General features: G+C 38.9%; 2 protein-coding genes across 13 annotated transcripts in view; both read left to right on the forward strand.

Annotated features, from left to right (window-relative positions):
- Positions 1-1,161: 1,161 nt before the first annotated feature.
- On the forward strand, positions 1,162-14,054 carry NEK3 (NIMA related kinase 3). Of its 10 annotated transcripts, none has more exons than XM_065052797.1 (16): positions 1,162-1,306; positions 2,378-2,571; positions 3,367-3,460; positions 3,680-3,777; positions 4,783-4,866; positions 5,422-5,489; positions 5,608-5,694; positions 7,149-7,203; positions 8,136-8,336; positions 8,682-8,751; positions 9,352-9,398; positions 10,342-10,444; positions 10,835-10,957; positions 12,004-12,138; positions 12,799-12,925; positions 13,879-14,054. In XM_065052797.1, the coding sequence occupies exons 2-16, from the start codon at positions 2,455-2,457 to the stop codon at positions 13,943-13,945; spliced, it is 1,476 nt and encodes a 491-aa protein (XP_064908869.1). In that variant the 5' UTR covers positions 1,162-1,306; positions 2,378-2,454; the 3' UTR covers positions 13,946-14,054. The 10 variants fall into 10 exon arrangements, 9 of the variants coding, with proteins under 9 accessions (XP_064908869.1, XP_064908860.1, XP_064908889.1 ...); XM_065052788.1 differs by having other exon boundaries at positions 1,163-1,306; positions 7,098-7,203; XR_010470356.1 differs by lacking the exon at positions 13,879-14,054 and having other exon boundaries at positions 1,163-1,306; positions 7,098-7,203; positions 12,004-12,520; positions 12,799-12,926.
- An 883-nt stretch (positions 14,055-14,937) lies between these two features.
- Positions 14,938-23,454, forward strand: part of NEK5 (NIMA related kinase 5) — a 28,627-nt gene continuing 20,110 nt past the window's right edge. For 2 of the 3 annotated variants that reach the window (XM_065052689.1, XM_065052679.1), the window contains exons 1-6: positions 14,938-15,077; positions 16,598-16,738; positions 18,920-19,016; positions 20,035-20,132; positions 21,962-22,045; positions 22,152-22,222. In XM_065052689.1, the coding sequence (XP_064908761.1) occupies positions 16,622-16,738; positions 18,920-19,016; positions 20,035-20,132; positions 21,962-22,045; positions 22,152-22,222 (467 nt within the window). In that variant the 5' untranslated portion in view covers positions 14,938-15,077; positions 16,598-16,621. Of the gene's footprint in view, positions 15,078-16,595; positions 16,739-18,919; positions 19,017-20,034; positions 20,133-21,961; positions 22,046-22,151; positions 22,223-23,454 lie in introns of those variants that run through there. The other variant, XM_065052700.1, reaches the window with a different exon arrangement.

The raw sequence follows: 23,454 nt of genomic DNA on the forward strand, positions 1-23,454 counted from the left end.
AGGTTGGAAACTAGTTATAGAACATGGCTATAGGCTTGAGACTGGAATTCTGGAAATTGTTTTAGTCTGTTCTTGGAAATGAACTGTCACAGCAGAACATAGTGAAATTTTTCACATTCAGCAGAATCTGAGTGTTTCTATATCTTCAGTATGCAAAGCTTGCACGAACTGTAACTTTAGCTGAGTATTCAGGTTTCAGTGTTAAACAGACCTTGGTCCTCATGACCAGCTAGAATTTTCTGTTTGCAGAAGGGACGTGCTCTTTGCATCTAACAAGATACTAAACTTTTAAGTGTATTGTTGCACTATGTTTGCTGATCATTGATAAGCAAGTCCATACTACTACAAGGAGTAACACAGGACATGATATAGGCAAATGCTTCTGTTTCTCTGCTATGGAGACACCTCTGCTGCATCTCATGGACCATGTGCTGACATCTCTGACATGTCGGTTCTGCTCCCTCATGGGCGCTGACTGGGACTGCATGGAGTCTGGCTCAGGGTGATGGGTGTCTTGGTTTTGTGTGGGGTGCTGTGGTTTTGTTTTGCTTTGTTTTGTGTTTTTGTTTGTTTTTTCTTTTTGGTTGTTTGGTTGGTTTTTTGTGTTTTGTTGTTGTTTTGGTTTTTTTTTAAACATGAAGTCTGTGAAGTAGAAAGGCATTTTCCAGCATGGGAAACAGCATGGTGGAAATCTAGTTTTGCCAATGTTGAGACACTTCCTTTTGTTACAGAATATCCTGTAGTTAAAGTTTTACTTATGCTTCCTTACCTACTGATTACATTTCCATAGATAAAAAACAAGATCAAAGTACAATTCATTCAGCCTACGGCTTAATATATTTCAGTCACTAGTGCTAAGCAATTTCGGTCTCTCACCATGGTAGAGAAAGCAATTATGAAAATAGGGATTTGTGCCTTTTTTTTTTTTTTTTTTGTGCGATGTAGAGACTAAAGAGCATCTTGAGGTATTAACAGGAGGAGCTGAGCAGAGAGGGTGCTGTTTATTGTTAGTAAATATCGGATATAAACCCCATATGCTCGTTCTGAGAAACAAAAGCTGCCAGGCCCCTACGAAAGGCTGAGTGGCCATGGACCCGCTCCGCGCTGCCTCAGGGGGCGGGAGGAACCGCGGGCGGGGCGAACGCCCGCTCCCCCGGCCCCGCCCGGCCTCCGAGGCCCCTCCGTCCCCAGCCCATCGGGGAGGGGCTGGCGGTGCTGCCCGGCGGTGGAGGAGCCATCGGGCCTTTCCGGGGGCCTTCGCTCAGGATGCAGGCGGAGGCTGCGGCGGTTTGCTCGGCCCGCTGAGGTGGGTAGCGCCGCCACGCCCGCGCGTTGGGGGCCCGGCGGGGCCTGGGGGGCTCGGAGTGGGGAGCTGGGGGTAACTGCGCTGACTGTGAAGCACACACCGAGCGTGCCCTTACTTAGGTGCCTTCAGAGTTTTTAAGTAAATTAATCAACGTGTTTATTTTTCACACTCTTGAGTAAATCGGCATTTTGACCTTTCAGAAACAACTAAGCCCTTGACATGCCTTCTAAAACCAACTCATAGGCTGTGCGAACATATACCGTGTGCACACAGGTATGAACACAAAGCAGTGTTCAAATTGTGACTAACCAGCTTTAAAAGTACCCCCGCTTTGAAGAAGACATGTAGGGTAGGATGTGTCCAAACAGTTCAAAGGCACACCAGGGAAGGTTCAAACTTGATATTGGGAACCATTTCTTTATGGAGAGGGTGGTCAAACCCTCAAACAGGCTTCCTAGAGAAGTGATAGATGCCCCAAGACTGTCAGCGTTTGTGGTATTTGGACAATGCCCTTAACAACATGCTTCGACTTTTGGTCAGAACTGAATTGCTCAGGCAGTTGGACTAGGTGATCATTGTAGGTCCCTTCCAACTACATTCTATTATATCCCATTCCATCCTAACCTAAATCTGCCAGTCGTTGAGATTTTTGTGCATGAACACCAGTAACTTTTCCCAGTTTGGTCCTTTGTATGCTCTTTTTGGTAAGAATTGTTACTGAAAGTTTGAAGTTTTATGTTATTGTGCCTGTGAATTCTGCTTAGCATTATGAATCCACCTGCAGAAGTGCAGGTGACAGAAGATGCTAAGTTGTAGGGCTATAATTTAGATTTTTCCAAGAGCTTTTGTATCAAAATTAAAAAAAAATGCAGAGATGCACTGTACTACACTTTGAGTTGAGCTTTCTGAAGGCCTTATTTTCAGTGCAATCACGACAAAAGTGGTTGGAATTGTATTTATGGCAATGCTGAACAGTTGTAGGTACCCACATACTACATTTATCACCCATTCTTGTTATTTTGTGTTTGGTTGGTTTGTTTTCTCATGCACATTATATTAACAAATTTCAAGAAATGAGTCAAGGTCATGACAAAGTTCAGAAGATCACCCTGTGAAAGAGTGAAGTGCTGGACGTAGCTATATAAAGCATGGAAGAATACAAAGTGTTGAAGGTCCTGGGAGAAGGATCCTTTGGCAGAGCTCTCCTAGTTCATCACAGAATCAGTGACCAGAAGTATGCAATGAAGGAAATAAGACTTCCTATGGTAAGTTTGGCATGTACATCACCTCACCCCCCCACTTAAAAAAAAAAAAAAGAAAAAATTAAAAATCATAATTTTGAATGTATTTTTGAAACTCTGAACATGTTTGTTGTGAGTATTGTATATTAGACAATTGCATGGTATGGCTACTATATGGCTATGTTTGAGTTGACATTGTTGATAGGTGAAATATGAACATTTATTTTGGAAGGTGTGTGGTCACATTTTGGGAAGTGTAGCACATAAGAAGACACTTATAATGAAACCCCTGTGGCCCTGATGCCCTTGGCTGGATTCCCATTGATTTCACTAGAATGCAGATTTCCTCTGAGGAAATTAACCTTATGTTATTCACATTACCTTCTCTGCACTTAGCTAACCAAAAAAAAAATCACAAAATGGGAGGCACTGGCTTTATCAAAGCTGAAGCTCAGTTAATACCTGGGCACTTAGCTTTATATTAAGTTAATGCAGAGTGGATTGTCAGCTGTTCCAAAATCAGCGTGTGCTGCTTTGTTACGTAGTTCTGCATTGCTAAAATAGAAAAAAAAACCATTAACTGACTTAGGAAAATATCCTCTCAAATTAAAAAAAAATCCCCTGAAAAACAAAGGAGTCTTCAACTAGTAATAAACCATAGATTAAAAAATGATGGGGTTTTCAAGTTTCGAAATGAATTTTTAAAATAACTGAAGAACAATTCTAAAAAATATTTTCCTTTTGGAAAGCAAGGTGCATCATGTGTATATATGAAAATCTGTTACTGTGACATTTATATAAGCACACTTACATTTTCAGTCTTCATCTGATATAGAGAACTCTAGAAAGGAAGCAGTTCTGTTGGCTAAAATGAAACATCCAAATATTGTTGCCTATAAGGACTCATTTGAAGGTAAATACAAAAACTTAGAATATCTTTCTTTATTTAAAGTTGCATACTCCTGAGGGATCAAGGTTACTTTGTCTTGTTATTTATCATACATGTTTTAAACAAAATACATATATATTGTAATATGTAATATATAGCATGTAGTCAAAACTTTATAGTAAAAATAATATATTTACCCTGCTAATGAAAATACTAATTATTGTTAAATTACCTAAAATTTAGCTGATGGACATCTCTATATAGTGATGGAATATTGTGATGATGGAGATTTAATGCAAAAGATTAAACACCAAAGAGGAAAGTTGTTCCCTGAAGATACGGTAAGAAAAGACAGCATTTTGAATCGAGAACCTAGGAAACATTTTCATGTAAACTGAAGTATCCTGCATCCCATAAAACAAATTACAGATAGGCAAACACCTTGAAGTACCTTAAATGATACAAAGGTACTTAGAATAAAAACATTATTTCTTTGATAGTTGCCAGCAGAACAAGACGAGAATTGGGCTGAAAGGAATAAAAAAGAAATTGCTCTGAGAAATGTGCGGGGAGTGTGAAAAACAGAGTCAGGTTTGCATGCATAAATTTATGCAATTAAGTAAGAATATAACGCAAACTTCAGCCAGAATTTAAAGCACAGTTAAGAGATATTGCAAATGAAAAGTAAATAAGGCAGTCTGGTAAGATAAATGCAACTAGCCAGGAGACTAAATGCTTGCATTTCGTGTACCAATTAAATGTTTAAACCATTCAGTAGGCATTACCTTCTTTTATCACAGAGGCTATAAAATTACTTCAGAGAAGTTCCAAAATTACACTGTTGTGATTCAAAACTACTTCCTGCCACAGTTAGAAGCATCATCTTACTTAAAATGAAAAGATCGGAATTGTCACCTAATCCAATATTGAGATTGGCTAAGCATCATTAAGAATTTTATTTTGTAGTTCCAGAAATAATGAATTTCCTTTTAGAAACAGTATGTTAACTCAGTGTGTGTGGGTGGTGGTGGTGGTGGGTTTTTTATTTGCCAGTTTACTATGAATTGTAATTGGCATCCTTGTGAAGTGCCATGTAGCGACTCCCTAACTTCATTAATGGGTTTTCCAGACACAGGTAGCAAACATTCCTTTGCCCATGTTAAAATATACTTTATCTTAAAGAATTCAGTCTTCCCTGTTGATTGGAGGCCATTACGCTATAGTTACTTTTAACTCCCAGATATTCTGAACATTTTTTTTCTTTTTTAATGTTTTTTCAATCTATTAGTCAAGTATTCATTATAGAAAGCATTGAGCTGCTATAACTCTTCAGTTACTCTTTTCAGATCCTTCACTGGTTTGTGCAGATGTGCCTGGCTGTGAAGCACATTCATGATAAGCGTGTGTTGCACAGGGATATCAAATCCAAGGTGAACAGAGCAAGTTTTGTTGCCATTAATAAACTCTCTTCTGCATGCAGAAGTCCAGCTCCCTCCTCCATAATTTCCTGTTACTGCTACGTGCTGTGTTTTCATTTAGACTTAAGGAATACTAGGTAAATGAAATTACTGAGTATACGTATAGGATGATGTAATGCTGTGGGCATAAACAGACTGTAAATATAGCTATACCTTTCATATCCATGCTGCTGATAGCACCAGTTGCGTGTGACAGACTGCATATAATTTAAACCAGTAACAGAGGTGTAAAATCTGAATGCACTATGCATTTGTAAATACCTTGCCTCTTGTTTCCCTTTAAAGATAACATAATTCTGAGCTTTTGTGTGTGTGTTTGTGTTTTTGTTTGTTTTTTGTTTGGTTGGTTTGTTTTTTGTTAGAAGTATTAGGAGAAGCAAGTAAAAGGAAATACAAAGATAGAATATCAGAAGTGATTGCCGCTGTGTTTTTTGTACACAAAAACTGCAGAAATGTCTCCTAGAAGAACATTTAAGTATGTTAATCTGGCCTTCTCTTGAAATGCAGAATGTCTTCCTCACTCAAAATGGAAAAGTCAAATTGGGAGATTTTGGATCTGCGCACCTTCTTGCACAGTATGTGGATATCATCACTGATCTCAGTGGTGCAAAGTTTTATTTTACCACTGATAAACAGTACAAATTCTTAAATCATTACTTTTCATCTAGTGTTTCTTTTTTGTCATTTCAATAGTCCAGTGTCATATGCTTGCACATATGTGGGAACTCCTTATTACGTACCTCCAGAAATATGGGAAAGCATGCCATACAACAACAAAAGGTATTAGTGTTTTTAGTGGTCACAAATAGTGTCTGGCTGATGTATGTCTTTTTATTGTTGTCTGAGCTGAGGAATATTTAGAAGGAGGTAATTGCAGGTTTTTTAAGATGCAAAGGCATACATTCCTCTTTACTTAGGTACATGAAAATACAATGTCTTTAGTCTTAAAAATGTGAAAACTGCTGTGCAGACCTCTCTGTGCATTTGGGAGAGTAAATAAATACAGACAAACATACACACCTGTATGCATATATGTATGTATGTATGTGTTTGTGTCTTTTGGCTGGTCTTATTTTTTCATAGGATTGTAGGATGATTTGGGTTGGAAGGGACCTTATAGATCATCTCGTTCCAATCCCCTGCCATGGGCAGGGACACCTTCCACTAGACCAGGTTGCCCAAAGCCCCATCCAGCCTGGCCTTGAACACTTCCAGGGATGGGGCATGCACAGCTTCTCTGGACAGTCTGTTGCGGTGCCTCACCACCCTCATGGTGACGAATTTCTTCCTTATATCTAATCTAAATCTAACCTTTTTCACTTTAAAGCAATTACCCCTTGTCCCATCACTACCAACCCTTGTAAAAAGTCCCTCTGCAGCTTTCTTGTAGGTACTGGGAGGCTGCTATAAGGTCTACTCAGAGCCTTCTCATCTCCAGGCTGAAAAACCCCAACTCTCTCAGCCTGTCCTCTCAGAAGTGCTCCAGCCCTCTCTTGCTGAAGGTCTTGTTGCCACTCCTGATAACGTGGGGCTAATGACTACAGAACTGATGACTTAGATTTATAGAGCCCAGTTATTCCAGTCTTTAGGAAAGAAGTTCTGAGAGCATCTTGATAGTATGGTGTTTACAGCTTCCCCCCAGACTCCAAAATACTGAGTCATTTTGTGTCCCCTCCCCTAGCTCTCTTCTGTGACCCTAGCTGTACCTGAACCAAGTGGCTCATTTTCCACAGAAGGGAAGAAACCTTCTAGCACTTAGTTTGTTTTCTGCACCTCTTGCAAGAATGGCATCAGTTGCTTCTTGTGCACATGGCAGTACTGACTTTGGGTGGAAGATGATTATTTTTAATTGGAGGCAGAATTCTTATTGGCAAGGCCAGAATTCCAACTCTCAGAATAAGGATCGCATGTCTGCCATCTGATGATAAGGGCCATGGAATACAAAGGCTTTCATGTATGGAAGGATAAATATTGTTGCAGCAAATTGCTTACGAGACATTCTGGGAATAAAAAGCCAACTACAACTGTGACAGTCATCTTTATTTACATCAGGGTGGGATAAAATAAGCAAGATCATTTCCACTGGAGAGGTTAAACGCATAATTGTCTTTTATGATTACTTACATTTATTTTTAGTTTATTCAATTCAGTTATGTACACATAATGAATTTAACCTTTTCTAGGTTAAATTGTAATTTTTGGCTCAAAATTTCTCATCTTTCTGTACCATACAGTGATATATGGTCTCTGGGATGCATTCTGTACGAGCTGTGCACTCTTAGACATCCAGTAAGTATGGGTTTATTGCTATCGGAAAAGTTTCGGAATTCCAAAAATTTGGATACCAAGGCATGGAGCGTTATTCCCTTTTTAGCAGCATTGAAATGTTATGTATCGTCACATAAGTTCTTGCATAACCTATCGGGGTGATATGGAAGGTTGCCGCACGCTGCAGATGCTTTGCACTCTGCCGCCAGGCCAGCGGCGTGCACCATAAGAAGGCTGGTTTTGCATGGAGACAGAAGTTCTCAGCCATTTGTCTCAGGCTGTTTCCATCCATGGGTATAGTTGTCCGAGCTGCTGTTGCAGTCTCTGATGACTTGTACTTGGAAGCTGTAATTGCTGACCGAAGACTGGCTAAGAGCTGAGAAGAGTAACAACTGAAGCCACTTCACGTAGATTTGCAAGAGGCTATTTGTGCCCTGATAGGCTACTTTTGACGATGATTATTCTTCTTTAAATCGAAGTCTGTATCTTTCCTGGTTTTGTTTCATTCTTGCAGTTTGATTCTGATCTCAAATGCATGAAGTAAAGGACACTAAGATGATCCAGATTTTCTCAGTGCTAGTTTCCTACAAAAATAAAATGTGAACAATCCTAAATTTATAGGAGTAACTACCACCTGGGTTCCAGTTACAAAGATTTTTGTTTACCATGTCCATTATGATTTGATTTTAGTGAAATTTTGTATGCAAACTGTGTTTTCATTCTCAGAAAATTATGTTTCTGACCAGAACATGTGTTTGTTGTTCCACACCTCTGAATTAGAGCCCTGAAACTGCCAAACTGGAAGCCAAATCAGTATGGTAATAGGGAGCCTATGTAGATACATACCATGCATTTTTATACAATAAATGTTAAAGTTGCTCTTAAATTATGTCAGCTTTTTTTCACCTTATGTTTAAAGGCCATGCTCTAATGCTCATTTATTTTTAATGCAGTTTCAAGCCAATAGCTGGAAGCATCTCATCCTTAAGATATGCAAAGGGTCCTACAATCCACTACCATCTCACTATTCCTATGAACTTCATTACTTAATAAAACAGATGTTTAAGAGAAATCCCAAGAATCGTCCATCAGCCAGTACTATTCTTGCAAGAGGTTGCTTAACCAAACTTATCAAAAATTGTTTGCCTTCTGAGGTAAAGTATATTCTTCATCTCTAGATTTAAAGAACAGTATCTCTACTTTAGGTACAAAATCAGTTTCTTTGTTAGTGTATAACAATATGAAGTGTAGTGGTGTGTAGGTCCTACTCTAAAAGGCATAAATACATTTGCAGACTTCTCAGAAAACTGAGGTTTTAGAAGGGTTTGTTTTGAAAATAAGATTTGAGTATTGACATGATACTGATAAAATTAGGTATTGTTAGCTGTGAGCTGCAACAATGCTTTTGTATAGTAAGTTTGTTTTAAACAAATAGCATGTACAATAATTTGAGAAAGGTTAAAATCGCACTGTACTTGCGTCTGTTCTACACATTACAGATGACAGCTGAGTTTGAGCAGGTTTTAAAGGAAACCAAGAAGCGTGAAGGCAATGCAGCAAGACCAAAGGGTGAGTCAGCAACATTTTTCTTGACATAGGGAAAGACAAAATGACTAGCAATTGTAAGATCTTAAACACAGCTATAAAACTTCAGCATTGTATGTTCAAATCTACTTTTAATTATTTCAAAATCTAATATCATTGCTCTTGTTTGGAAAAATGCTTGAAGGGTGTAAATAATAACCAGCATGAGAAGCACAGTGCAGAGCTGCAATACATACATTGTAAGCGTTAAGACTTGTGCTAGAATTAAACCTCTCAGTTTCAAAATGAGCAAAACTTATAGCTATTGCATGTATTTTAAATATGACATGCTTTCTTTCCCAGAATATGGTGAAGCAAGTTATTTTCATTATTTAATTTTTAGTGAGAATATTGGATTTTGTCTTCTGCATAAATGTAGCTACACCAAAATTTGTACACATTTGGAACTGAATAGTAGAGGGACTCCTTGTTGACAGAGAGCTGCGCTGACAGAAGTGTGAAGAAGCTTTCACATAATTTTCATTGCTTGGTTCAGTGGCATTGCTGTCGTACCTCTGGAATACCACTTTACTACAAATGTTTGCCAAAGGTATTAACTCTTGAATCTGTTCCTTAATATATCAGGTAATGCCATGGCTGGTGGAAGTTCAAATAGTAAGAAAGAAAATAGGGTAAGTATCAAATATAAATTGGATATTTGTATTTTAGTAATTTAGAATGTTCTGTATTACAGAAAAGTTAATACAGAAAATTGTTAGTATGCTAAACCATAGATCAGCCTGCTGGGTCAGCTGTCATATGCATTCAGCTTGCGGAGTTTTCTTGTGCGTTTCCTACCACTGTAACTTTTTGATGCTTTCCATGTTTCGTTTAGTTCCAAAGTGGATTTCCCTATAGCCCCGTCAAAATAAATAAATAATAATAATAAAGAAATCAAACAACAGAAAAACTCTTTCCTATTTTTCTGAGTTTTTGGATACTGCAATATTTGATGCATTTTCTTTGCTTTAGGGACATATTTTGAACAGGCTGCTGTGGAAACAGTCTCGTCTGGACATAATTCTGTCTAGGTTTTAGGGCCATGTGAGATTTCAGGTGAGGAGAATTAAGTCACAGGTGGCCAAGAAATCACATGGGTAGATTATAGCACAGCCTGGCTCAGCCATATTGAGTAGATTTTTCAATCCATGTTGCCAGTAGGCCTCACTTTTTTTCTTCTATTAGACCTGTCTAATGATTTTATGATTCTGCCTGAGAAGCTTAATATTCGGGTGCATCTTGTTTTCCCTGGGAATATAACTCATTTATCTTTATACTGCTAAAGTTCTTGAATGTGAATAAAAAACCCAAAACAAAAAACCCACAAATTGCATCAAGTAACTTCATCTGTGCTTAGCTTCAAAAACTGAGATTGTTGAAAAAGGGCATACCAAGTGAAAAGTATTGCAATAATAGATGCAATTCAGTTGCATTTGGCTTCATGGTGTTAGTGGTTTAGTTCTCAAATCTTTAGGTCAGCCATTTTATAGCAAACCTAAAATAATTAATGCCATGTTAATATTACTGCTTTGTTTTTCTGGACAATAATGATTAATAAAGTCTATTCTTTTAAAGCAAAGTAAGGAAGAAAGTGGCAAGCATAGCCCCTTAGAAAGGAAAAATATTACTAAGGATTTGAGTGAAAGTACAAAGGAGCAAAGAGAATCTGGTGACAAGGGTAAGTGTTATTGTTTCAAGGCTGATGCATTTCTTCTATGTAGTGATATCTCAATGTCAGTGATCCAGCTAGTTAAACAGGTACTACATACAAGTCTGCAACTATAGAAAACTGTGTCATTGTCTGTTGCTTCTGCAATTATATTGATTCTTACTGCTCATCTGAGATTTAAAAAATAAAGATCCTGGCCAAAGTATTAAAAAAATCACTGTTTGAAAGCATTTGGTATAGAGTGCATGTACGGGGAATTCTTTTACCAAGTTTAGACTTGTACCCATAGAATCAAACATCACTGTTACTGAAGTGCTGTATGCTTAGTACTAGTTTGGATGGACAGAGAATCAAGTTAGATGCTGGTTATCATCCTTTTTGTTGTTGTTGTTCCTCCAGGAACTACTGATTTGTCACATCCCCACAGGAAGCAATGGGAAAAGAGGATATCCAGTACTGTGGTGGATGTCCTGGAAAATGCATCCTTGCTTTCTTCCAGCTTTACATCTGAAGAGACTAAAAGTAAGTTTTACTGAAATGTGGTTTTGATTCAAATAATATCAGTGGTTCCTTACAGATGTTAAAAGCCAAAACCTTACAGGGCATATTTTAAAATATGTAAGAACAACTTGAAAATATCTTATTAACAAATGCTCAAAAATTCCACTGTGCTGAAGAGAATTTCTTAGTGGTCTTGTGTGGCAGGAGGATTGCAGAGGGTGGTGAAAGCCACAGATAACATTAGGAACCCTAAAAATTATAATAATTGCTAAGAAATTACCCTTCCAACCCTCCTCTTAATATGCCACTTACAGGGGTAAGACTGTGGAATTCCTTTGATGCAAAATGCAGCTGCCTGTCTTCCAAGTACAGCATGTAACATCTGTACTTCTACGTCTGTTGTCATTTAATGACAAGAATTATTAATGATGTACCTCAGATGTGAGGCAGAGATTCTTCCTTCTTCCACACCAACAGCTTTTAATCAGAACATTTAACATGGAGTTTCTTCTGAAAAAGGTGTCAATTCTACAATGCCCCACACTGTGTGCAATTGTTATAATCATTTCATGTCATTATGGATATGAATTCTAAGTAAATGTGGATAGATGCTACTGAAATAAATAAGTAGTCAGAAAATGCCCAAGCTGTGGTAGGGATGTTACATGATAATTATATGCGTAATTATATGCAGGGCAATGGCAGAGGACAGAAGAATGTGTGTGTTTAGGTGTTCAGCTGTCAAAAGGCACAAAAAATGACCACAAGCTCCATTTTGTGAGATTTGTAGAGCCACCAAATAAGTTTGCAGAGTCTCTGACTCCTCACACCCCTCAGCCCATTTCTGCTGGCTCCCTGCTGGCAGAGGGCTGCTCTGGGGCCTTCTGGAGTTTTCTTTCTTCTTAAAGGTGATAGTGTTAACCTCAGTGTGTGGAGCAGTCAGGAATTCTACAGGTGGAAAAATCTAGGCTTTTTTCCCTTTATTTCTCTCTTGAATGTGATCTTTGTAATCCACACTGCCAATGCAATTGTATCTAAGTAGTATTTATTAATGATTTTCTACCTAGGTGGCTGTGTTATAAACTACAGTGAAAATAAGCCACGTAAGCAGTGGAACAAGGAAACTCCTCAGACGCTGATGAACATTCTCAGTAACGCAGATGTCAGCTTAGCGTTTAAAACATACACAATTTATAAACCAGGTAAATCCCCAGTTTGTGAGCAAACATTTTTGCAAACAGTTTTATTAATAGAAACATTTTGTTGTTTTTTTTTTTTTTTAACATACATATGCCCTGTGTATAGAGATTGTGCACTTGAGTTCGTGTCACAAGAAGACTGTTTTGGTTCTTTTTTTAAAGTCTGTCAAATGAAATGTGGGATTACAAAAATCCAAGCTGAGAATTCGTGAGTAACTGTACATCTCCACTGCATCTCTTTATGAAGAACTTCCAGTTGCAGCTCAGTAGCTGAATGAGGTTGTGACAAAAATGCAGCGGCTGCAGAGCCGTGTGTTCTCCATCCTCCTCAGTGGCCTGCTGGATGCCTTAGGGAGGTGCAGTAAACAGGCTGGAGCCCCACCAGGTAAATCCACCTTCCCAAAGTCACTAGTGCCCTAATTTGAAGACAGGATGGTCAGATGGCACAGCTAAAGGTAACGGTAGTCTATAGATGTGCACAGCCGCAGTCATAAATACGTGTTCTGCACTGCATTGGTGTTATTAGTTTATCTCCCCACTTAAGTAACAGCTTGTACTGCAATCTGCTAAGAACTGGGGACAAATTAGAAAGGCTATTTATATTCTTAATAATTTGATTTTACAGATTATTTTGGTGACATTTTCATTTTTGTACTTTCAAAGCTTCTGCAAATATATTTAGAGGTCCACTTTCTGATGAAACTGAAGCATCTGATGAAGTAGATGGTGAACAGGAAGCTGTTGTCATAGATTCTGAGAGACTTGAGCCCAGATCTGATGAAGATGACACGTATGTCCAGATGACATCCTTGTATTCTTATTTTCTTTGTTTCCTCAAAGATATTCTTCCAAAAATACATTCCCCTGAAAAAAGTCAGTATTTTTCTCAGGATCTAAATCTATCCAAGTTTTACATAATGAGTATTAAAATTTAGTAGCATTTGATATCTTTAAGGTTTTCTTTGCTATATATAAATTATTGGTGGTGTTGAGATTGAGCAGATTGCATGTTATTAGCAGATATGCTAATTGCTCATGACTTTGCAAAAATGCAAGCATGAGATGAAATTAGATCAATGGTAAAGTGCAAAACCTTCTTGCATGAAATACCTTTGTACTCCAACCTTGAAATCAGATAACCAGTAGCAAATCTACTTGCCTGGCGGTATGTTTGCTCTATTTATGTATTATTCTCCCTAATCTTTCATGCATAGTGCAATAAAACCACTTTGGTACCTACTTATTGAGAAATATTTGTAGAAAAAAAAATAAAATTTATGTCCTATTTATGATAGTGACCAACTCCTCCAATTTTTGAAAGAGCAGAGTGTACATCAACATATTCTGAACAGAAATATTGTATTTTAGAGATGCGTGTGGCCTTGGAGGGGTTTCTTGGATTCTCAGAATCTCAGTTTGTTTATTTTTGTGGCACGTGGAGATGAGCTACTTGGGTTTGTATAACTGCAGTTCAGCCGCAAGCTGTTAATATCAACACATTTGCAGTCTCTTAGTATATACTCATTTGGTTTTGCTTTTGGTAAAACCTTTTGGGGTGAATTCAAAAGAGAGCATCTATTGGTTCCATAACCACAATGGTGCAGGAAATGCATCTCTTGTGTTGATATTTTTAACATAATTTCTCCTAGTTGTAGGGTAATTTTAGGGGGGGAAAAAAGGAAAATAAAGATTTATAAAGTTGTATTTTGCTTCACAAAATAACATTTTGAAACCTGTTTTTAGGGACTTTGAGGAAGATGACCCAGACTGGGTGTCAGAACTGAAAATGATATTGAAACACAGCAGTTGAGAACTTGAATTTACCTACAGTGACTGAAACTAGGTTTGCCAATGTTTACAATACAAGTCATTGTTGTTAATAGTTGTAGCTATTAATAAAATTATTTCAGTAAAAAAAATCTGAGTGTGCATGTTTGTTTTCTGTATCACAAAACTGGGTCAAAAATACCTAACAAACTTTTTTAACTAGGACACTTGCAAATAACTGAACAAGTCTAGATATTAAATGTATTTGGAGTTGGTAATAGCTTTGTAGAAATGATCAGTCAAAAGCATTGGGGCTAACTGCATTGTTCAAATTACCTTCTTATTGTGTTTCAAAGAGTTGGTGTAACACTATGAGAGTGTGTGAAGTTTTTCTTCCAGACTACACATGAAGGGTGTATTATGGAAAACATTCAGCTATGCTGAATATTTGAGGCTTTAGTTCATGCAAATATTAATCCACTGAAAGCTCTTGAGGCTGAGCTTTTGCCTTAATTACTTCCATGACGAGGTTTTATATGTGCCATTGCACATGTGGAAGGAAGCTTATTTGTTCATGAATAAGGACAAATTTTCCAGTTTTGTTAGGGGGACACTTCCCCTGTGGAAAGCATTATGGCAATGTCATGTGTGGGTTCCGTGCTGGCTACTGGGTACTAAATATTATCATTTTACATGAGAAGCACGGCAGGGGAGTGGAGGAACACCCTCAGCAGCATTCTCCTTGCGAGGGTGTTCCAGACTGTGTCCATATGATAATATTGGATAGTAACACATAAAAAACTTAGGAAACTTGTAGATTTGACACGGAGCCATGTAATACCGTCTCTCCCGCCTTGCACAGAGGCTGGTATGCGAGGCTCTGCCAGGGATTCAAGAACTAGATGCAGCGGAGATTTTCTTTCGGGCCGCCTGCCTCCTAGAACCACCCAAGGCAAGCGCCGCTCGGTCGCGGAGGCAGATGCGGTTTCCCTGAGGGAAACGAGGATCGTGCCCCTGCGGGCGGGGCCGAGGGCCGGGCCACCGCCCCTGGCCGGGCTGCGGGCGCTGCCGCCGCCCCGCCTCAAACGCCACAGCTCCGCCGGGAGGCGCGGAGGCCGTGGCGGGCACCTCCTCCTCCTGGCCGTGGGGCTGCGGAGCCGGCTGGGCGCTCGCAGGTACCGCGTCCCCCGGCGGCGGTCCGGGTAGGGCTGGGTCTGGCCAAGCTGAACCGGGCCGTAAGGGAGGGAGGCCCCGGCCACGGCTGCCCGGCTGTCTCGCCCCGTCGCCATGGCGACGGCACCACAGCCGGGGCGGGAAGGGCGGCGGAGAGCGATCCCAGCGCGGCGGCACAGCGGTTCCCGCCGGATTCCCCTCCCCGTACCCCCTCCCAGCCCCCGCCACCCGTGGCTTTCCGTGGACCCTGCTGCGAGGCGGTCTGGCCCCAGCGCCCTGCTCGAGGGCTGGCCCGGCCGCCTCCGCCTCTCCGCCGCCCGCTCCCACTCAGCCGCCGCCGAGGCGAAGCCCTGCGGGGTGAGGCCCGTGCGTCTCACAGGCCGAGGGCAGGCGGGGGGCGAGGCGGCCGGGCCCTGGCAGGCAGCGCGGCCCCGTCCCGGAGCCGCTGTGTGAGGGGCCCGTCTGGGCATGAGACCGGGCACGTCCCGAGCGGCAGCTTCTCACCAGTGACCGGGAACAGGAGCTGGATTTGACCCGAACACCCGAATCACAAATGCCCGAGGGTCAGCCTGCTAGCACTGTCGAACCTGGCAGTGTTCAAGAAGAGACTGGTCAACGCCCTGAGGCACATGGTGTGAACTGTGGGGTTGTCCTGTGCAGGCACTCGATGATCCTTGTGGGTCTTCCAACTCAGGACGTTCTATGATTCGAACCTTCCTCAGAAACTGCCAGTCGTGGAGCCCGTACAGGCTCCTGGGGTTGTCTCTGACAGAGCTTGTCTGTCCCTCCTGACGGGGAATATCTGTTGTCTTAGCAAATGTCTCTTGTTAACACTCAGGCCAACGAATAAGAACAGTTTTAAGAGTTTGCTCATATTTAGCTGTGTAAGGTTACATTACCTTTTCTGCCAGAGGTTTCCAGGTGACTGCAGTGCCCAACTGCACTTGGCTGCGGTCTCCTGAAGAATTAGGGAGCTTTTTGCTGCCAACATTGGATCACATTAGTTTTAATAAATCAATATGAAATAATTATAATTTTATTTTTTACCTTAAAAGAGCAAGTCTGCAGTGTTGTTAACTTCAGAAAATAATCATAGAATAGAATCATTTTGGTTGGAAGAGACCATCGAGATCATCGAGTCCAACCATAACATAAATCTAGCACTAAAGCATGTCCCTAAGAACTTCATCTGTACACCTTTTATGAGTCAGACTTTCCAAAATCATAGTATAATCTTACATGGTACTTTCTACTGCCTTCTCATGTTATAACTTCAGGGTGTTTTAGCACTAAGCTTCAAGCTTTTCTTTATGAGACACTCATAAAACTGCTGCTTATGGAACGTTCAGATCCACAATAATTTGCAGACTTCCAGGAGATTATATTTTGAGGAACCATCATCAGCAGTAATAAAAGTGTGATAAAATGACTAGTAGTCATGTTGTATTTGGTTTCTACTACAAACTCCGATGTTACGGCGCTGACTACATCCAATACTAATTTGGGGACCTTTTCATTTTAGACACTGCTTTGAGACGAAGACATCATGGATAAATATGAAATCATTAAAAAAATTGGAGAAGGATCATTTGGCAAAATATTCTTGGCAAAAGGAAAAGTGGATAATGAGCAGTGTGTTATCAAAGAGATCAATTTAACTAAGGTAAAACAACAAAAGCTGGATAATAGTGGTAGCTATTCACCTGATTGTGCTAATTGCACTTACCTAGGGTATGAATTTGGGTAGGTTTTATCTCCTTTGTAGATCTGTCATCATTATATAGAGTTAAACTTTACAAAGTTTGCTAATTTAGTGATTTTACAAGCACAGATGAAATAGGTGTTTTGATATAGTTTCCTTTTTACTGCATTTTTGTTCTTTTCAAAACTTCTCTCTACCTATAATACAACATGTGACACTGCCTACCTCAAGTTTTATAATAGGTGATTCAACTACAATGAAACTATTGCCACTGAAATAACAAATCACAGTTTTGTTTCTCTAAACTTTTTTATTTCATTTTTTTTCCACACCAATATTTTCAGACGTAATTCACAATGGAGTCTTTCTAATTCTCATTTGTGTTAGTTTGATTAGTTTAAATGTCAGTTTTCTGGCTGTCAGTATCTGAGCTGCTTTGTTAGACTTTCTTTAGAGAACAGGAGAAACGTGTGAGCTGGCACATGCAGGACGCAGGGCCAACCCCCAAACCACAGATGAAATACAAAGTGTAAAGTTATTTTTGTTATCTTGTAAACCTGAGGGATCCCTGAAGCAGCAGCTGTGCAGAGGCGCACAAGCGGGGACATGGGCACTGCAGAGCTTGCTCCGTGCTAGAGGGTCCCTGAACCTGCTGTTTTCACCTATATTTCAGGGATTCACGCAGGCACAGTTTTCCACTGTAATTTGGTCTCCTCCACGGCAGGGCAGGAATCTCACACATATTTGATGAGGTGCCACTCAATCACAGGTTTGTGATATCGAAACACAGAGGTTCTACTTGTCAAGCACACAAGGCTGAATGACAATTGGTATGATAGATGCGTTTTTCTGCACTCCAGCTGCAAGTCGCTTGACTGTGTTTACAATCCTCCTAGGCAATCCTCCATTATATTCCCACATACGTATTTTTAGGATGCTGTTGATCATGTGTGGTTTAGAATTCTATGTTAGAATGAACTGAATTGGGCCATAAAAGCGCTCTCTTTCTTTCTGTAGACTGCAGAGGCAGGTTCAGGTGACTAGCTCCACTTTTGGAGAAATGCCACTGCTTTATTGAGTTCCAGAAAGACAGTCAATTAAACTCCCTATGATTTAAATACAGGGTTTCAACAGTCAAGTTCAGTGAGTGCATACATACTTTTGACAAGTCTTTTGCTGTTCTGGGTCACAGTATTTAACTGATCATATATTAGAGAGTTATAATAGAAGAATGAATATATATCAGTTCTTGAAAGAGTTGTATAAGTTCCAGATTCAAACCCAGAAAAACTGACATGCTAGTAGTGACAGCTAAATAAAAAAATAGTTTATATCTGTGTTCCTGACCAATAAAAACCATGCATTTCTAATTTTACATTTTGATGTATGCAAAATAGAAAAATGGAAGACAATAAAATGTTATTGTGGTTTCCCACTTGGTCAAAAATCAGGAGCTGGCTGCCGAAAATTATCTCTTTGAAATCCTAAGATGGTAGTGTCTGTTTCATTCACTTTCCAAATTTTGAATCTTTGAGGATTATTTTTCAGAATTATTTCTTAAGAATGAGGGTAATAAATTGTTTATAAATACAAGAGGACATTTTGATGCATGGGTACTCAGAGACATGTATTTTTAAGAAGTAATCTCGATGAAAGTGTGATCACAATGACCCAAATAGAAGTTTTGCATTTTATCAAGTTTGCCTGAAATGTTGCAAGAACTCATAGCACCAGTGAAACAAAAGGACTTTTTTTTACTTTTTTCTTTTGAGATCAACCATATTAAGAATACAGAATCATCTAGACCTTTATTCTTCAAATACTAAAGGGAAGTTTAACTTTAGAGTTGAACACTATTCATCATCTAGCTTAGCAGTAGCATTTGTGTAAAAAGTTTAAAGGTGTACATTTGCTTGTTTGTAAAATGTTGTAATTTGCTTTGAGTTCAGTAATGTTCCTGTATATTTTCCAGCATACACTACAGATTGATACCTTACATGATGTATACATCATATAATATTTCTTTATATCCTTGATACACAGTCATTTTGTATTTGCGGGAAGGATTTGTTAACGATGTAACTAGTTTTGAAAAGACATAAATATGTCATTGCTAGCATATAGTTTCTTAATTCTTTGTAGATGCCTGCGGAAGAAAAAGAAGCCTCTCAGAAAGAAGTCATTCTTCTGGCCAAGATGAAGCATGCAAATATCGTAACCTTCTATGCTTCTTTGCAAGGTTTACTTTTAACATTTTTGGTTTATTTGTGATTATAGCAGTGGGAGGGAGCAAAAACTAGCTTGTTAATATTGCCCAGCCTTAAGCCTGTTGCCAGCACCTTCATCAATGGTGGCGACAGGTCCTACCTCCTAAAAATGACACGAGGTATCAAATTCAGTCATCAGTTGCCCTCTTCATGTGCGTGGATGGGACCTAAGGGATTGTGACACAATCCTGGGGTGTCTGCGTTGCTTAATTTGAACTTAAGTCTTGATATTCAGTAAGAGTCCGGAGTTTAATGGGACTTTTCTAGGGGTTTCAATAGAAGAAGAGAGCTTTTGAATATAGCAAGAAATAGGTCCTGTTGGCCTTTTGTTTTGAGCTATGTTTTGAGGTATCACTCAATATACAGAATTCTTCAGGGCTGAATGAAGTAGAAGGAAGTCTCTTCTCCGTAAAAGCTAATTCCCCGTATTTATTTTTCCTGCTGAGATCTGTCATAAGCAATGCCTTATGTAATGAACGCTACAGTTACAGCTTGTGTTTAAATTGTTTTCTATAATCAGGACTGTAAATGTTTTAAGGTACACATAGATCTGGTAGTCTTACCAGACAGGTAAGAATAGGCTGAGTTTCTGTATTAAGTATGGTGTGCTGGTCATTTCTACTGTTGGACACGGTCTACTTTTAATTTTTTTCCTAAGCCTAACTGTATACTTAGTTATTATTGAAGATCAATCCAAAATATGAAGCATTCTGCAAAGCATTACCTGTAAGAACGTCTGTCTTTCAGTGTAGTCTCTTGAGTGTTTTCTTGTGTATTTAATATTTTAGTGAATCTTCACTTAAATATATTTTCACATCTTAGTTTTGCATCAGGTTTCACCATTTTTTCACTGTTACTATTTGAAATGGAACAGGTAGACAATTAACTTGTCAGTTTTAAAAGAAGGACCATACAAAATTAAAAAAAGAATTTATTGCTATCTTAGTGACTAATAAAAGAATAAAGGAAAAATTATGCCTTCCATTTCAGAAAAGAACAAGCTATATATTGTGATGGAGTACTGTGATGGTGGAGATTTAATGAAGCGGATAAATATGCAGCATGGAGTCCTGTTTGATGAGGACCAGGTGAAAGAAGTTGTCTTTAGAGGAAAGGACATACTCTAAAACACATGGTTTGAGTTATCCAGTAGAAGCTACTGTTTCTTTTCTGACCTGTTAAAATAATTTGAAGAAACTTTGGTGATTTTAATGGGAGTTTAGAGTTTGCTTTTTACACTGCTTTAAGATCCTAAATTAAGTCATTAGCAGTATTTTTATGCCATTTTTATTCCCCCTCCTCACTTTGCTCCTTTCATTGTGGATGCACTTTGTATTAGTAGTATACCTACTAAGCTATAAAGACTTTCTTTTAAATTATGTTTTAGAATTAGAGGGAGATGTATTATGTGTGAGTTATTCATTTGTTTAAGATACGTGCATCATGGCATATCCTGCTTTATACTGAAGGCTACGGTAAGTCTCCCATTTGCTTCATTTGGGTCAGGACTTCTCTGATGCCATTTAAATCATTAAACCAGCACAGAGAAACAAGCCCAAATTCTGACTGTTTTTAGGGCATGTTCACATGTATTTTGTTTTGTAAATAACTGAGTGTTATAGGTATTGCAATTCACAGAAATAGAATTTTCCACTCTTCCTTACTTATTCCTTCTTTTTTTTTACTCTTAGCTTTCTGAAGGAATGTTTCTCTTGCATAGTGGACTTAGCATACTGAACTCTAATGTTATTTAATCATGCATTGTCTTCCACTTTTGCAGGTACAATGAAAATTTGTCTAGAAACTAGATTGATAGTATCCAGCCTGTTAGTGGAACTGTACTGTAAAGCATAGAAGTGGAAAAAAGGAAAAGTATTTTGGCTTTTCTTTTTGCTTTAGTCGTAAAAAAGGAACTCAGTGTAAAAGTCAGTTGGAAGTGAATTACTGGTTAAATAATAATGAATTTTGAGATCCTATGGGGAGTCATACTAGAGGTAGAGACAACATGAGAGGAAATAAAGACAAAACCACAGATGATGAAAACACGAAAGAGAGAACCAATGCATACAGAACACTTGCCCAGTTTTACATAATGTCGTTAAAATATCTTTATTTTTTAAAATGTATGCCTATGAAAGTGTCATTTGTGGCAGCAGGCCTGTTCAGGAGATCAGCTGCTAATTTGAAGCATTACTAAATAGAAGGTAGAAGATTGTTACTCTAATAAAAGTTTTTCATGACCATCAATTTTCCTAAGTAAAGAAGCATATAAGTACATTGTACTTCTGTTTCTGAATAAGTCCGCAGCCACTCATTAAATAAAACACATGTATATTTGAAGTTAAATATATGTTGGATCAAGGATAAAGGATAAACCTGTGTGCTCACTTATTAAGCAAGTTCCTTCATAGATCTCTTCTGTCACCACATTTCAGTCCGTCAGCCTTTGTTTCTGTTTTGTTTCTGGACCGTGTTCGGTAAGACTACAAATATAATAATTGAGTGATATGACTTTCGCCACTGAGGATTAAGACACTGCTTCCAAATTCTCTCTTAGTTGTTATTTGAACTCACTCATTTCCAAATAAAGGTCTAGTATTCTTACCATCCTTTGATGTGATTCTTCAGTCCTTTTTCAAGGACTTGACCTATCATGGTCAGTTAAAACTTGATGGGGTTAAGGAAAATGGAGCAGGTATCTGTTTCTATTTAGTTTTGTGATAGTACTAAAAAATGAAAGGAAAAGTTTATGGCGTTAATTTTAAAAATATTATTTCTTACTGTTTTATGTTGCATACACTCCATGTATTTTGCATTTTATTGTTGTCTTTCTTTTATATATTTCAGTAAGATGCCCCATTGGACATTAGAGCCACACAAATTTATAGATGTCTGTTCCCTTTATCTTTCACTGCAGATTCTGAGTTGGTTTGTGCAGATCTCACTGGGCCTGAAACATATTCATGACAAGAAGATTTTACACAGAGATGTAAAAGCACAGGTAGTAAAACCAGTGTTGGAGAGGGACTGATTTTATCTTGTAAAAATACAGTTTAAAAGCTCTACCATGTTTCATTTTTGCATCCCTGTTTCATTTTTATTTGCAGAACATTTTTCTTAGCAATAATGAAAAGGTAGCAAAGCTCGGGGACTTTGGAATAGCAAGACAGTTGAACAGGTAAGCAGCTTTTTAATTAGTTTGTGACCTACACCAACTGCAACTGTTTCTGACTGTTCAGAATGCAACTTGAATGTGCAAATTGTTTGTGGATTGTGCTTGCTCAAGAGGTCTGGAATACAAAGGATCGGACACTACATTTTTTTTTTGTTATCCTCAAGCATGCCATTCTGCATGAAACCACATATATATCTACCCTAGTCACTGGACGTCTGTTATGTATAGGACATAGGGTGGGGAAAACTCAGTCTTTCCCTGTCCTCTGTGGAACTAACATAAAGAGAATCTGGAGCCAGAGCTTGTGCTCTTGCACCTATTGATAATCACTTCTGGTGCGTTACAAAGAAGAAAGTGAAGAGCGTCAAAAACTGAAGAAAGAGTTATAAAGGGAAGAGTGTGTACAGACTATTTCTTTTCTTTGTATGTCCTCCCAGACTATGCCTACTTATTATTTTTAAAAAGGTCTAGAACCCACTGTCTGGCCCTGAGAGTAAATGGCATAGCTTGCATCTCTACAGCTAAACTCTGCTTTTCCAAATAGGGTGGCCTTATCTTCTTGACTTTGGGGACAAGGTTAGCCTATCCTGCATAATGGCCAGGCATTGTGTAGAGCTTTTTGGCATGGCTAAAAAATGTCAGGAGGCATGCTGATACCATGACAATACTTGAATTTGATCTCTTTTTGAGCCTCTTGATTGTCTTTGACTTTGGCAGGATATTGTGGCAAAGAAGTTCCACATATTAATTAAGTATTGTGTGGAAAGGTAATTTCATCTGTTGATCATTTTGTAGATTGTCCCTCTAGCATCAGTTCTTCTCAGTTGCTTGGTACTCCAGCTGCTGCAACTCAGTTCTTAAAACTTTTCCTGTCCCTAAATTAAATCAGTGTAAATTTGACCACATTACTGTCTGCACAGCAACAGTAAAGAGAACAGATAACTTTAACCGACATAGTCAATTTGCTCATTTTCTTCAGATGTACTTAACCGTGTACGTGTATTAGGTAGCTTTATGCATTCTTCACGTAGGCATACAGCCCATGTAATTTCTGTCAAGGCGCCATCAGATTGGCCTTGGATTTGGGCCAGTTCAGTGGTGCATCAGAGCTAGGAAGTCCTGCTGAGACTTGGACTGTATTGGATTAGCATGTTTGGAGTATATTGATCCAACCTGCTTATCTTCAGGGCTCTGCCACATCCTTGTTCCAGCTGCAGTCTCTGCCTTGTACCTTT

Source organism: Columba livia, chromosome 1 (genome assembly GCF_036013475.1).
Source record: "Columba livia isolate bColLiv1 breed racing homer chromosome 1, bColLiv1.pat.W.v2, whole genome shotgun sequence".
Lineage (NCBI taxonomy): Eukaryota > Metazoa > Chordata > Aves > Columbiformes > Columbidae > Columba > Columba livia.